The 12,642-nt window shown below is 47.4% G+C and overlaps 1 protein-coding gene across 1 annotated transcript; it reads left to right on the forward strand.

Moving 5' to 3' along the window:
- Positions 1–632: 632 nt before the first annotated feature.
- LOC117407650 (zinc finger protein 345-like) lies at positions 633–11,738 on the forward strand. The gene is made up of 3 exons (XM_059017903.1): positions 633–1,427; positions 5,375–5,923; positions 10,708–11,738. The coding sequence occupies exons 1-3, from the start codon at positions 908–910 to the stop codon at positions 11,562–11,564; spliced, it is 1,926 nt and encodes a 641-aa protein (XP_058873886.1). The 5' UTR covers positions 633–907; the 3' UTR covers positions 11,565–11,738.
- Positions 11,739–12,642: the final 904 nt, after the last annotated feature.

A 12,642-nucleotide genomic window follows, 5' to 3' on the forward strand; every position in this document is an offset into this window, starting at 1 on the left:
TGTAACCAGCAGCTCCCCGGTTCAAATCCCACCTCAACTCATTGTGTGACCCTGAGCAAGTCACTTCACCTCCTTGTGCTCCGTCTTTCGGGTGAGACGTAGTTGTAAGTGACTCTGCAGCTGATGCATATTATTATTATTATTATTATTTATTTCTTAGCAGACGCCCTTATCCAGGGCGACTTACAATTGTTACAAGATCTCACATTATTTTTACATACAATTCCCCATTTATACAGTTGGGTTTTTACTGGAGCAATCTAGGTAAAGTACCTTGCTCAAGGGTACAGCAGCAGTGTCCCCTACCAGGGATTAAACCCACAACCCTCCGGTCAAGAGTCCAGAGTCCTGACCACTACTCCACACTGCTGCCCATAGTTCACACACCCTAGTCTCTGTAAGTCGCCTTGGATAAGGGCGTCTGCTAAATAAACAAATAATAATAATAATAATAATAATAATAATAATAATAAACGCTAGTTTGAGTTAAATACAGTTTAAACGAGTACTGGAGGTGCGTCGCTAGGGGGCGGCAGTCAGCGACTTGCGACCGAGTTCTTAAACGGAAACAGGAAATACGTTTAGCGTGTAAACACAAAGCAGACCCCGTCTCTGAAAAAAAAAAATGGAGGAGTTATAAGGATTTGTTTCTGTTAATTTCGAATTAAATTCCGTGAAGCCGAAAGGTAAAAACTGTAGACTCGGGCACGGATACCGAGTTCTTTACCTAATTAATAATAATTAAAAAAAAGATTAGTGGACTAATTCAAGTTGCGACTGCACACCCACGCCGTGTTATATTACAAGTTTACATGCGAGGTTGTTAAGGGACACACACAAAAAAACGGCATAAAACGAATTCAAACCACCAAATTAAAATAATATTCTGTGTGTTAAAAAAACGGAAATGGATTTCAGCGTGTCCGTGTCGTGCTTTCACGACGAGCTCGCCTCTACTGTCGAGCGCGCACTCAAGGCGGCCGTGGACACCGTCTTGTGGGAAATCACTAAAACCGTGGGGGGCAGGTTTGCCGAAAAAGAGAAAGAGAACGAAAAGCTGAAGCTGAGGCTGGAAATGTCGGAGCGGGAGCTGAGAGCCGTGAGGGAGTGCATGAAGACCTTGCAAGACGTGATCGCGCAGTCCAGCGCCGGGGCGAGCAACGACAGACCTCCGCAGGACTGCCAGCTTCACACCCCCAACGACAGCCTCGCTTTCCGGTTACCGGGCACCGAAAAAGGGTTTGTAACCGAGGAGGACCGGGCGAGCGCTCAGATCACCCCCAAATCCAGGCAGCGGGATTGTAATCCGAGCACGGCTCGGTCCGGACCGGCGAACCGGGACGATGTTAACCCGAGATTCTTACCGGTGGAGGCGTTTGAGCACATCGAGGATGCCTGGGCACCGGAATGGGGAGAGGGAGTTAACGGTACGTTTTTACTGTTGTTAAATACTTTCTCCTGTTTGGTGTGTCTTATTCTTGAATATACAGCGCTTTCTGATGACTCTGTTGTGAAAGGCGCTATATAAAAACTAATTCTAACTAAGCCTTGTAGAATTCTCCCATAGTGTAATAAATCACAGTGACAGCAAAACTTAGGGAAGCATTGTAAAGCACAGAGAGGTCTGGTAAAGCATAGGGAAGCATTGTAAAGCACAGAGAGGTCTGGTAAAGCATAGGGAAGCATTGTAAAGCACAGAGAGGTCTGGTAAAGCATAGGGAAGCATTGTAAAGCACAGAGAGGTCTGGTAAAGCATAGGGAAGCATTGTAAAGCACAGAGAGGTGTGGTAAAGCATAGGGAAGCATTGTAAAGCGCAGAGAGGTCTGGTAAAGCATAGGGAAGCATTGTAAAGCACAGAGAGGACTGGTAAAGCATAGGGAAGCATTGTAAAGCACAGATAGGTCTGGTGAAGCATAGGGAAGCATTGTAAAGCATAGGGAAGCATTGTAAAGCACAGAGAGGTCTGGTAAAGCATAGGGAAGCATTGTAAAGCATAGGGAAGCATTGTAAAGCACAGAGAGGTCTGGTAAAGCATAGGGAAGCATTGTAAAGCACAGAGAGGTCTGGTAAAGCATAGGGAAGCATTGTAAAGCACAGAGAGGTCTGGTAAAGCATAGGGAAGCATTGTAAAGCACAGAGAGGTCTGGTAAAGCATAGGGAAGCATTGTAAAGCACAGAGAGGTGTGGTAAAGCATAGGGAAGCATTGTAAAGCACAGAGAGGTCTGGTAAAGCATAGAGAAGCATTGTAAAGCACAGAGAGGTCTGGTAAAGCATAGGGAAGCATTGTAAAGCACAGAGAGGTCTGGTAAAGCATAGGGAAGCATTGTAAAGCACAGAGAGGTGTGGTAAAGCATAGGGAAGCATTGTAAAGCGCAGAGAGGTCTGGTAAAGCATAGGGAAGCATTGTAAAGCACAGAGAGGTCTGGTAAAGCATAGGGAAGCATTGTAAAGCACAGAGAGGTCTGGTAAAGCATAGGGAAGCATTGTAAAGCACAGAGAAGTCTGGTAAAGCATAGGGAAGCATTGTAAAGCACAGAGAGGTGTGGTAAAGCACAGGGAAGCATTGTAAAGCACAGAGAGGTCTGGTAAAGCATAGGGAAGCATTGTAAAGCACAGAGAGGTGTGGTAAAGCATAGGGAAGCATTGTAAAGCACAGAGAGGTCTGGTAAAGCATAGGGAAGCATTGTAAAGCACAGAGAGGTCTGGTAAAGCATAGGGAAGCATTGTAAAGCACAGAGAGGTGTGGTAAAGCATAGGGAAGCATTGTAAAGCACAGAGAGGTGTGGTAAAGCATAGGGAAGCATTGTAAAGCACAGAGAGGTGTGGTAAAGCATAGGGAAGCATTGTAAAGCACAGAGAGGTGTGGTAAAGCATAGGGAAGCATTGTAAAGCACAGAGAGGAGTGGTATGAGTTTAATCAGACACACCTGAGCTTGTTAGCTAGACACACTGGGGGCTGATCACAGTAAAACCTGGACTGGATCACACTGCTGTGCAATAGGAGTCTGATTCCCATCGCTGTAACAGAGATCTTGTTTGTGAAATACGGTACGCGAGTCGCCCTGAGGTGGAATAATGAAGTCACATCGATCCCTGACCACAGAGGCAGCAGTGTGGAGTAGTGGTTAGGGCTCTGGACTCTTAACCGGAGGGTCATGGGTTCAATCCCCGGTCAGGGACACTGCTGTTGTACCCTTGAGCAAGGTACTTTACCTAGATTGCTCCAGTAAAAATAATGTGTTATCTTGTAACAATTGTAAGTCGCCCTGGATAAGGGCGTCTGCTAAGAAATAAATAATAATAAATAATAACAGAGACAGAAGGTGGAGCTGTTTACTGAAGGTATATTTACACCATCGTTCTCAAGGGACTTCAGCATCAGGACTGACACACACATGCTTTTTTTTTTTGATTGATCGGCTCTGCACACAATCAGGGCTTCATCTGCGGCTGCAGTACGGTTCTGGAGAAAAGTCTCGCATCTCCTAGACTTCTAGCATCGAGACAATTTAAAAAATAAACAACGTGAACATCATTGAGATCTTTTTTTATTTAACAGCATGTAATCTTAGAAAACGACAAAATTACATTACAGAAGTCTATCGGAAGCCATAATAGTAGTACAGTAGTATTTGTAAGATTGCAAAACGCCACATTTTTTCAATTTAAGTTTCTCGCGAAGTATGTGGGAAAACTACAAAGCGGTGTGTAATTCAATGTTAATTGTGTTTATAGCTAAGGGGGTCACACAGTCGGGAGCGCAGGGGTCCCCGAGGGTCTCCCCTGGTAAAGGCACGGCTGTGTGGTGTGCAGGGGGAGTCACACAGTCAGGGGAGCGCAGGCGTCCCCGAGGGTCTCCCCTGGTAAAGACACGGCCGCGTGGTGTGCAGGGGGGGAGTCACACAGTCAGGGGAGCGCAGGCGTCCCCGAGGGTCTCTCCTGGTAAAGGCACGGCCGCGTGGTGTGCAGGGGGGGAGTCACACAGTCAGGGGAGCGCAGGGGTCCCCGAGGGTCTCTCCTGGTAAAGGCACGGCTGCGTGATGTGCAGGGGGGAGTCGCACAGTCAGGGGAGCGCAGGCGTCCCCGAGGGTCTCTCCTGGTAAAGGCACGGCTGCGTGGGGTGCAGGGGGAGTCACACAGTCAGGGGAGCGCAGGTTCCTTGCTGTGCCAAGGTCTTTGCTGGGTGCCCAGTTAGCCTAGAGCGGACACCTGCACATCTGCCCCTTGTCCTGCAGGGGGTGCTAGCTCACATCCGCTCTCGAGTCCCTGGGTGTGAAGAGGCAACTGGCTTGGGGATCAGAGAACGTCTTCAAGGATCCCAGTGATTCAGCCTCATCAACATGACTAGACAGCCCATCCCAGCCCCTCCTGTCTCTATGTGTGAAGAAGTGTCTCTTCCCTCGGTCTCCTCACTTCATCTCCACGCTGTGTGTCTCTGTGTGTGAAGACGTGTCTCTTCCCTTGATCTCCACACTGTGTGTCTCTCTGTGTGAAGACGTGTCTCTTCCCTTGATCTCCACACTGTGTGTCTCTCTGTGTGAAGACGTGTCTCTTCCCTTGATCTCCACACTGTGTGTCTCTCTGTGTGAAGACGTGTCTCTTCCCTTGATCTCCACACTGTGTGTCTCTGTGTGTGAAGATGTGTCTCTTCCCTTGATCTCCACACTGTGTGTCTCTGTGTGTGAAGACGTGTCTCTTCCCTTGATCTCCACGCTGTGTGTCTCTGTGTGTGAAGAAGTGTCTCTTCCCTCGGTCTCCTCACTTCATCTCCACGCTGTGTGTCTCTGCTTCTGGTTCCTGCGCTTCACGTATTGATTCGGGTTAACTATATCAACTCCTTTTTAAGATGAAACCAGTATAAAAGTTCTGTCATTCAAAAAGGAACTCCTTTAGTGAGAATTCAAGAGAACAGGACAGAAACAAAGGACGTGTATTTTAATAAACGAGACTTTAAAGTCTTAAAGTACTTTAAGAACTGTAAGCCCACCTCTTGGGGAAAACAACAACATGTAAGATTACAGCCGACGCAGCTTTGGGCTCAAACGCTCCCCTTTGTATGACAATCCAGCCGATCTAATATTTCTCTCGCTTGGCTCCTGTCGCTCCGGTGCAGAAACCCGGGTCGCTTCTCAGTGTTTAACGTGTTTCTCACGGACTTAAACTGTTACCCCTGTAAACACATTTAACACGAAAGCTTAAATCCTTAGAAAAAAAAAACACACACAGCAGTGGCCTTACTGTCAATGGCAGCCAACGGGTGACTGCGAATTTCGCGGCTTCTTAAAATGTCTCCAGCGCGTTTTATTTGAAGATGAAATGTTGGGCTTCGGATCGGTTCCCTAACGGCTTGCGTTCTGTCTCCCGACGCACAGGTGCAGAACAGAAGCCGCTGTATCCCGAGAAGGACAAGGAGGACGTCTCGGAAGGGGGAGGGGCCTGCGTGAAAGAGGAGGAGCCGGAATCTCTCGACGGGAGCTACCAGGAGCAGGAGCTGTTTGTCTGCTCTGACTGCGGGAAGCCCTTCAGGGCCCTGAGCTCCTTGAAGAAGCACCTCCTGATTCACTCGGGGGAGAAAGCTCACCGCTGCGCTCAGTGCGGGAAGACCTTCCGCCTGGCGGAGACCCTCAAGAAGCACGTCCGCACGCACACGGGAGAGAAGCCCTACCCCTGCCTGCACTGCGGGAAGAGCTTCGGGCTGGTGGGCACGCTGCGAGACCACCAGCGCATTCACACGGGAGAGAAGCCCTACAGCTGCGCGCACTGCGGGAAGAGCTTCGGCCGGCTGGGCTCTCTGAAGAACCACCAGCGCATTCACACGGGAGAGAAGCCGTACGCCTGCACGGACTGCGACAGGAGCTTCAAGTACTTATCCAGCCTGAGGCACCACCAGCAGCTGCACCTGGCCGCAGCAACGCTGCACTGAGCCGACCAGCGTCGGGGGGGGGGGGGGGGGGAGTAATCTGAGCGCGTGTAATCCGATTACAAAAGTAATCCGATTACAAAAGTAATCCGATTTCAGTTGTTCAGTTATTTGTAACTATTTGGTGCTTTCTTTTTCTGACAAAATGTGTTAACTGTTGAGGAGTAACTGTTGTAGGAATTTCTTTAACTGTAAGTAGAAAAGCGCTCTGAGTGGAGTGCAGGGTGCCCCCTACAGCCTGGAGGTCGCCGGTTCGAGTCTAGACTATTCCACTCCCGACTGTGGACGGGAGCTCCCAGGGGGTGGAGCACAATTGGCCGAGCGTCGGCCGGGGGGGAGGGTTTAGGTCGGCCAGGGTGTCCTCGGCTCACCGCGCACCAGCGCCCCCTGTGGTCTGACCGGGCTCCTGCGGGCTTGCCTGTAAGCTGCCCAGAGCTGCGTTGTCCTCCGACGCTGTAGCTCTGAGGCGGCTGCGCGGTGATTCTGCAGCGTGTAATGAAGCAGTACAGGCGAGGGAACAGCGGTTTTTTGTGCTTTGAATAAAGACTTCAAAAAGACTTTTGTCATTGTTTTACAGGCTATAGCTCTGGTCAAAAGATTTGCATCCTCATCTATATAGAATTAACTCCTCAGCTTCACAGAGGCCAATGAAAGCTGCTGAATAACGTTCCCTTGTTAACATATTGAATTCCACCCCCTCTATATAGAATGAACTCCCTCAGCTTCATAGAGTCCAATGAAAGCTGCTGAATAATGTTCCCTTGTTAACATATTGAATTCCACCCCCTCTATATAGAATGAACTCCCTCAGCTTCATAGAGTCCAGTGAAAGCTGCTGAATAATGTTCCCTTGTTAACATATTGAATTCCACCCCCTCTATATAGAATGAACTCCCTCAGCTTCATAGAGTCCAATGAAAGCTGCTGAATAATGTTCCCTTGTTAACATATTGAATTCCACCCCCTCTATATAGAATGAACTCCCTCAGCTTCATAGAGTCCAATGAAAGCTGCTGAATAATGTTCCCTTGTTAACATATTGAATTCCACCCCCTCTATATAGAATGAACTCCCTCAGCTTCATAGAGTCCAATGAAAGCTGCTGAATAATGTTCCCTCGTTAACATATTGAATTCCACACCCTCTATATAGAATGAACTCCCTCAGCTTCATAGAGTCCAATGAAAGCTGCTGAATAATGTTCCCTTGTTAACATATTGAATTCCACCCCCTCTATATAGAATGAACTCCCTCAGCTTCATAGAGTCCAATGAAAGCTGCTGAATAATGTTCCCTTGTTAACATATTGAATTCCACCCCCTCTATATAGAATGAACTCCCTCAGCTTCATAGAGTCCAATGAAAGCTGCTGAATAATGTTCCCTCGTTAACATATTGAATTCCACACCCTCTATATAGAATGAACTCCCTCAGCTTCATAGAGTCCAATGAAAGCTGCTGAATAATGTTCCCTTGTTAACATATTGAATTCCACCCCCTCTATATAGAATGAACTCCCTCAGCTTCATAGAGTCCAATGAAAGCTGCTGAATAATGTTCCCTTGTTAACATATTGAATTCCACCCCCTCTATATAGAATGAACTCCCTCAGCTTCATAGAGTCCAATGAAAGCTGCTGAATAATGTTCCCTTGTTAACATATTGAATTCCACCCCCTCTATATAGAATGAACTCCCTCAGCTTCATAGAGTCCAATGAAAGCTGCTGAATAATGTTCCCTTGTTAACATATTGAATTCCACCCCCTCTATATAGAATGAACTCCCTCAGCTTCATAGAGTCCAATGAAAGCTGCTGAATAATGTTCCCTTGTTAACATATTGAATTCCACCCCCTCTATATAGAATGAACTCCCTCAGCTTCATAGAGTCCAATGAAAGCTGCTGAATAATGTTCCCTTGTTAACATATTGAATTCCACCCCCTCTATATAGAATGAACTCCCTCAGCTTCATAGAGTCCAATGAAAGCTGCTGAATAATGTTCCCTTGTTAACATATTGAATTCCACCCCCTCTATATAGAATGAACTCCCTCAGCTTCATAGAGTCCAATGAAAGCTGCTGAATAATGTTCCCTTGTTAACATATTGAATTCCACCCCCTCTATATAGAATGAACTCCCTCAGCTTCATAGAGTCCAATGAAAGCTGCTGAATAATGTTCCCTTGTTAACATATTGAATTCCACCCCCTCTATATAGAATGAACTCCCTCAGCTTCATAGAGTCCAATGAAAGCTGCTGAATAATGTTCCCTTGTTAACATATTGAATTCCACCCCCTCTATATAGAATGAACTCCCTCAGCTTCATAGAGTCCAATGAAAGCTGCTGAATAATGTTCCCTTGTTAACATATTGAATTCCACACCCTCTATATAGAATGAACTCCCTCAGCTTCATAGTCCAGTGAAAGCTGCTGAATAATGTTCCCTTGTTAACATATTGAATTCCACCCCTCTATATAGAATGAACTCCCTCAGCTTCATAGAGTCCAGTGAAAGCTGCTGAATAATGTTCCCTTGTAATTACACACCGCTTTGTAGTTTTCCCACATACTTTGCGAGAAACTTAAATTGAAAAAATGTGGCGTTTTGCAATCTAACACATACTACTGTACTACTATTATGGCTTCCGATAGACTTCTGTAATGTAATTTTGTCGTTTTCTAAGATTACATGCTGTTAAATAAAAAAAGATCTCAATGATGTTCACGTTGTTTATTTTTTAAATTGTCTCGATGCTAGAAGTCTAGGAGATGCGAGACTTTTCTCCAGAAGCGTACTGCAGCCGCAGATGAAGCCCTGATTGTGTGCGGAGCCGATCAATCAAAAAAAACTGTGTGTGTGTCAGTCCTGATGCTGAAGTCCCTTGAGAACGATGGTGTAAATATACCTTCAGTAAACAGCTCCCCCTTCTGTCTCTGTGGTCAGGGATCGATGTGACTTCATTATTCCACTAGAGGGCGACTCGCGTACCGTATTTCACAAACAAGATCTCTGTTACAGCGATGGGAATCAGACTCCTATTGCACAGCAGTGTGATCCAGTCCAGGTTTTACTGTGATCAGCCCCCAGTGTGTCTAGCTAACAAGCTCAGGTGTGTCTGATTATTAAACTCCCAGTGAAAACAGGACTGGATCACACTGCTGTGCAGCGGGAGTCTCGTTTCTATCCCTGTGTTCTCTCACAATATGATTTTAAATGAAGTTAAAATGTACTGGCTGTGGGATCATATGTGTTTAAAGTGGGTTACCAGCGTTTGATTTAAAAACGCTGCACGTTCGCGTGCAGTCTGGGACGCCTTGTCACCTGTAGAGGTTTTTTGTACATTGACATGTCTATGTATTCTAGCAATCTCACCCTCTTCATCCCAAAGGCTTGATCTCAAAGTCTTTGTGCAGATTTGAAAGAGCGATTTGAGTGGATCCGAGTCTGTGTTAACTCCTACAGTAAATTCAAAGCAGAGTGTACACGTTTCATCGCTGGATGGAGTTTCTTATTGCTCATCCACATCACAGCACTCATACAGGCTGCGTTGCCAGGTATCATTGTAGAGGGTCGGTTATCTTTTAGGAGGCTGTGTGGTCCAGTGGTTAAAGAAAAGGGCTTGTAACCAGGAGGTCCCCGGTTCAAATCCCACCTCAGCCACTGACTCATTGTGTGACCCTGAGCAAGTCAATTAACCTCCTTGTGCTCCGTCTTTCGGGTGAGACGTAGTTGTAAGTGACTCTGCAGCTGATGCATAGTTCACACACCCTAGTCTCTGTAAGTCGCCTTGGATAAAGGCGTCCGCTAAATAAACAAATAATAATTTTTCTCTTTGTGACAGACAGTAACTCGTTCTGTTGCAGGAGCAAAGAAAGAAACACGATTTCAAATGATTGTTACCTATCTTTATTATTATTAATATTATTATTATTATTATTATTATTATTATTTCATTATTATTTATTATTATTTATTATTAAGTGTTTGCAATCCCTAAAGGAGCTTGACAAACCCTATCACCTGATACAGGTGTGTCTGAAATGATCAAAAACAATCTGAATAGACACTACAGCTCCCAGCATGCCTCTGCACTGGCCGGATCAGAGAGGGATTCTGGGAGCTGTAGTTCTTTATACACAGGCAGCTGTCGGAGAGAGAGAGAGCTCGATTTGAAGCGTTTAAAATCTCTGAAGGAGCTGAAAGATACACAGAAATACATTACATAACAACATAAGAAAGGTAACAGGGCTCCAGTATTGAGTTAGCACGATCTCCACCTGGCAGTTAGAATTTGCCAGGCAAGCTCACCAATACAGAGAGAAAAAAAAAAGTCCCAAATCACTCACAATTAGCGCCACAAAGAAACTAACTATCTAACTAACTCAGGGACTGTATAATCTTAACACAGCCTCTCTAGACTTGCAAATGCACACTGCAGAGATACTTTCATAGATGAGGCTTGGTGGATCAGCGGTTAGAGAAAGGGGCTCGATACCAGGAGGTTCAAATCCCGTCTGAGCCTTCAGTCACTTCACCTCCTTGTGCGTCAAACAAACGAGCTTGAGAAGTCAAACAAACGAGCTCCTATTGGAAGTGACTCTGCAGCACCAGCAGCAGCAGTTGTTGATGATTCAGAGTTCACCCCCCTGGTCTCTGGAAGTCGCTTTGGAGAAAAGCGTCTGCCAAATGATGATAATAGATCCTTCCGACTCTAACGTCTCTCTCTCTCTCTCTCTCTCTCTCTCTCTCTCTGTCTCACGTTTTGACTCTTTCACGCAGACTCCCAGGAGAGCGGCGCTGGCTGTGAGTCCGATCCTCCGCAGCTCTCGGATCCCGGGAGACTTCACGCCATGAAAGAGGAGGACCTGGAGGACGCGGCCGCCAGCATCTCTGAAATCGGGCTGGTGCAGATCGTGGATGGAGAAGAGGAGGCTCGGCAGCTGGAGTGGGTCGCTGAGGAGGAGGAAGAGGGTTACCGCTTCCAGGACGGTCCCTCTCTCCGGGACGGGGGTGGGCCGGGAGGGGCTGGGGGGCATCGCTGCGTCGACTGCGGGAAGCACTTGAGCTCGGCCCGCACTCTCCGGAGCCACCGGCAGATCCACACGGGCGAGAAGCCTCACGCCTGTCCGACGTGCGGGAAAACCTTCCGTCGCTCCGACAAGCTCCGGCAGCACCAGCGGGTCCACTCCGGAGAGAAGCCGTACCGCTGCCCGACCTGCGGGCGCCGCTTCTCCCAGTCCAACGGCTTGAAGATACACCAGAGCACGCACCCGGGGCCCTACCCCTGCCCAGCCTGCGGGGAGCACTTCGACCGCTGGGAGGACTTTAAAACCCACAGCCATGGCGGGGGCAGAGGCAGCGGGATCGGAGCACAGCGGCACGCCTGCGGGGACTGTGGGAAGAGCTTCCGGCAAGCCCGCGACCTGCAGGCCCATCGGACCCTCCACACCGGAGCCAGCCCCCACCGCTGCCCTGAGTGCGGGAAGTGCTTCGGACAGGCCAGGACTCTGGCGGTCCACCAGCGCATTCACACGGGGGAGAAGCCCTACCGCTGCACGCTCTGCGGGAAGAGCTTCAGGCATCTGAGCGGACACCTGCAGCACCTGAGGACCCACAGGACCCCCGAAGCTGTGTAGGCATCTGAGCAGACACCTGCTCACCTCAGGACCCACAAGATCCCTGAAGCTGTTTAGGCATCTGATGACCCACAAGACCCCTGAATCTGTTTAGGCATCTGAGCGGACACCTGCAGCAGCTGAGGACCCACAAGACTGCCGAAGCTGTTTAGGCATCTAAGCGGACACCTGCAGCACCTAAGGACCCACAAGACCCCTGAAGCTGTTTAGGCATCTGAGCGGGCACCTGAGGACCCACAAGACCCCTGAAGCTGTTTAGGCATCTGAGCGGACACCTGCAGCAGCTGAGGACCCACAAGACTGCCAAAGCTGTTTAGGCATCTAAGCGGACACCTGCAGCACCTGAGGACCCACAAATCCTGGAGCAACAGGAGAGTCTGCAGCTAGGGGCAAAAGATTAGCATCGCCCTCTAGAATTTATATATATATATATATGAGAACATAATTTAGATATTTTATTCAACATTGTGTAATTGAAGAAACTCCATCCTCCCATCCTCCTTCCCCTCCCTCTCCTCCATCCCTCCCCTCTCCTCATTCTCCACTCCTCTCTTCTCGTTCCTCTCTCTCTCTCTCTAATATATATGTATATATAAAGGGGACACCTAATCAAATGTAATGTAACTGTTTTGAATAAGTTTTCTTTAATACATCACAAACTCCATGCATTAATATTTAATACAGGTTGTGTGTTCTTTTTGTTTGGGGAAACAGTTACATAAAACGACCACTAGGTGGCGGTATCCGTTTAAAGTGTGCAGCGTTTCAACAGTCAGTGTTTATTTAAAGGTAAAACAAGGAGGGGGTGTTTATGTAATTGAAACTAGATCTTCTGCCGTGGTGATAGTTAATTATGATTATTATTATAGATCTGATTGATTGTTTTTATTATTCCTGACTGTAGGCAAACTAACCGTTGTGGTACGAGACACGAATGCATTAAAATTCATCTTCAAAGCTTTGCCCCTTTACTTTCTGATCATGTTGACAATCCTGCGGTCCATACCGCAGTCACTCAAACGCTGTGGTTTTGATCTGTATAATTTCAAAAAGTCTGCGTTGCTTTGACTGTGAGTTC

This window comes from Acipenser ruthenus, chromosome 58 (genome assembly GCF_902713425.1).
Source record: "Acipenser ruthenus chromosome 58, fAciRut3.2 maternal haplotype, whole genome shotgun sequence".
NCBI classification, from domain to species: Eukaryota; Metazoa; Chordata; class Actinopteri; order Acipenseriformes; family Acipenseridae; genus Acipenser; species Acipenser ruthenus.